This window comes from Austrofundulus limnaeus, unplaced genomic scaffold (assembly GCF_001266775.1).
Source record: "Austrofundulus limnaeus strain Quisiro unplaced genomic scaffold, Austrofundulus_limnaeus-1.0 Scaffold170, whole genome shotgun sequence".
In the NCBI taxonomy this organism is placed as follows: Eukaryota; Metazoa; Chordata; class Actinopteri; order Cyprinodontiformes; family Rivulidae; genus Austrofundulus; species Austrofundulus limnaeus.
Genome location: NW_013952572.1, coordinates 1,242,588 through 1,244,101, shown reverse-complemented (window position 1 = coordinate 1,244,101; position 1,514 = coordinate 1,242,588). Strand labels below are relative to the sequence as shown.

General features: G+C 39.3%; 1 protein-coding gene across 1 annotated transcript in view; it reads right to left on the bottom strand.

The window, feature by feature from the left end:
• Positions 1-379: 379 nt before the first annotated feature.
• Positions 380-1,514, bottom strand: part of gart (phosphoribosylglycinamide formyltransferase) — a gene marked incomplete in the record, with an annotated part of 30,378 nt that continues 29,243 nt past the window's right edge. The window contains 1 exon segment of the mRNA XM_014017498.1: positions 380-972. Within this exon segment, the coding sequence (XP_013872952.1) occupies positions 781-972 (192 nt within the window).

Genomic DNA, 1,514 nt, shown 5'->3' with positions numbered 1-1,514 from the left:
GTGCTGTGAAAAACATTCAAGACTGAATACTGGACTGGGAGAGGAGGAAAGACGGTGGGTTGAGGTGTTTCCAACAGGAACAGAAATGTGGCGTATGCTGTTCATCATAACTCCGGTTCTACTAACAACACAATTTAAAAACTGGTTTAAGGTTTGAAGTGTCTGTTTTTGACTCAAAGTGAAACAGTCTCTCTCAGAGAAGCGTACCTTTCCAGTTAAAGCGATTTATGGAAAATGTGATGCACCGGCAGATGTTATCAGTTAATCAGTTGGAACTGATTTTAATCTATTACTCGACAATTAATCGTAAGTCGATAAATTGTTTGCATTCCTACTTACAACTAATTCAATTACATAGAATAAAACACAAATCCGGACATTTGTAATTTTTCCCACCTACATGACTTTAATGCTATGAAACATGCATGTTCAATAAACAGACTAATGGAATGTAATTACACTTCAAGTAAACAGTGTGCACTAAGGCAGTGAGATCAAACTGAAAACATACAGATCTAAAGTGTAATAAGTCSTATTTTCATCCTGACAAACAAGAATCAAATCCTGGTAATTCAGAGCAGCAGGTTTGTTTCTCCTGCTCCAACACACCTGAGCTGCATGAATGAATTCAGACAGTTCAAGTGAATCAGGTGTGTTTGAACAGGACAGCAGCCACTGACTGCCATGATTTGACACCTGTGCTAATTACTGTTCATACTGCAGGGACTGATGCTCCCACTGTGACAACATGCCATGAAGGGTGATGACAAAACGTGCTGATCATTTCTGCGTCTTCCACATGACGTGTCCAGCTTCGTCCAGCTGCACAGAACCACCAGCTACCAGCTCCAGAGCTGCGGGGAAGGCTCTGTGCTCTGCCTCCTTTATTCTCTCAGACAAAGTCTCCTCTGAGTCGTGGGCCAACACAGGCACAGCCTCTTGCACAATTATGGCTCCTGCATCCACCTCCTCCTGCATGAAGCACACAACGTCTTTCACACTGAGGTCTCAACACTATAATCTTACATGACGACAGTGGACAGTTTGTTTAGGTGGGCTTTTTCACTGCTTAACCTTTGATGCAGTTTAACATGAGACAGAAATCATTCATGTTAGCATTAAGCATAAAACGGTTGTTAAATAATGAAATTACAAGATGTGTCCAAAAAATTTGACTTATACTGTAAACATTTCACAATACTGTATGATTGGACAGCTTCAGCTATCTGCCATCCATTACTAAGCTTTTTGTCGTCCACCAAAAAAAAAAAAAAGGTTAAACACTGGTTATGTGAAGTCATGCACTACCAGAGGGTCCAACTAGTTTAGGCTAACATAGCTAGTCAGGTCTAAAGTGCAAATACAAGAACTAACATACAGAAATCTGCATTTGTGAGAAAAACAAAAAGGACCTTCTGTGCCATTTCAAACTTAAAGGGATCCATGATTAGTTGTAACATTAGACTTTATTTGATAAAAATATATATTTAACTGTAAAATAAAGACTGTAAAAT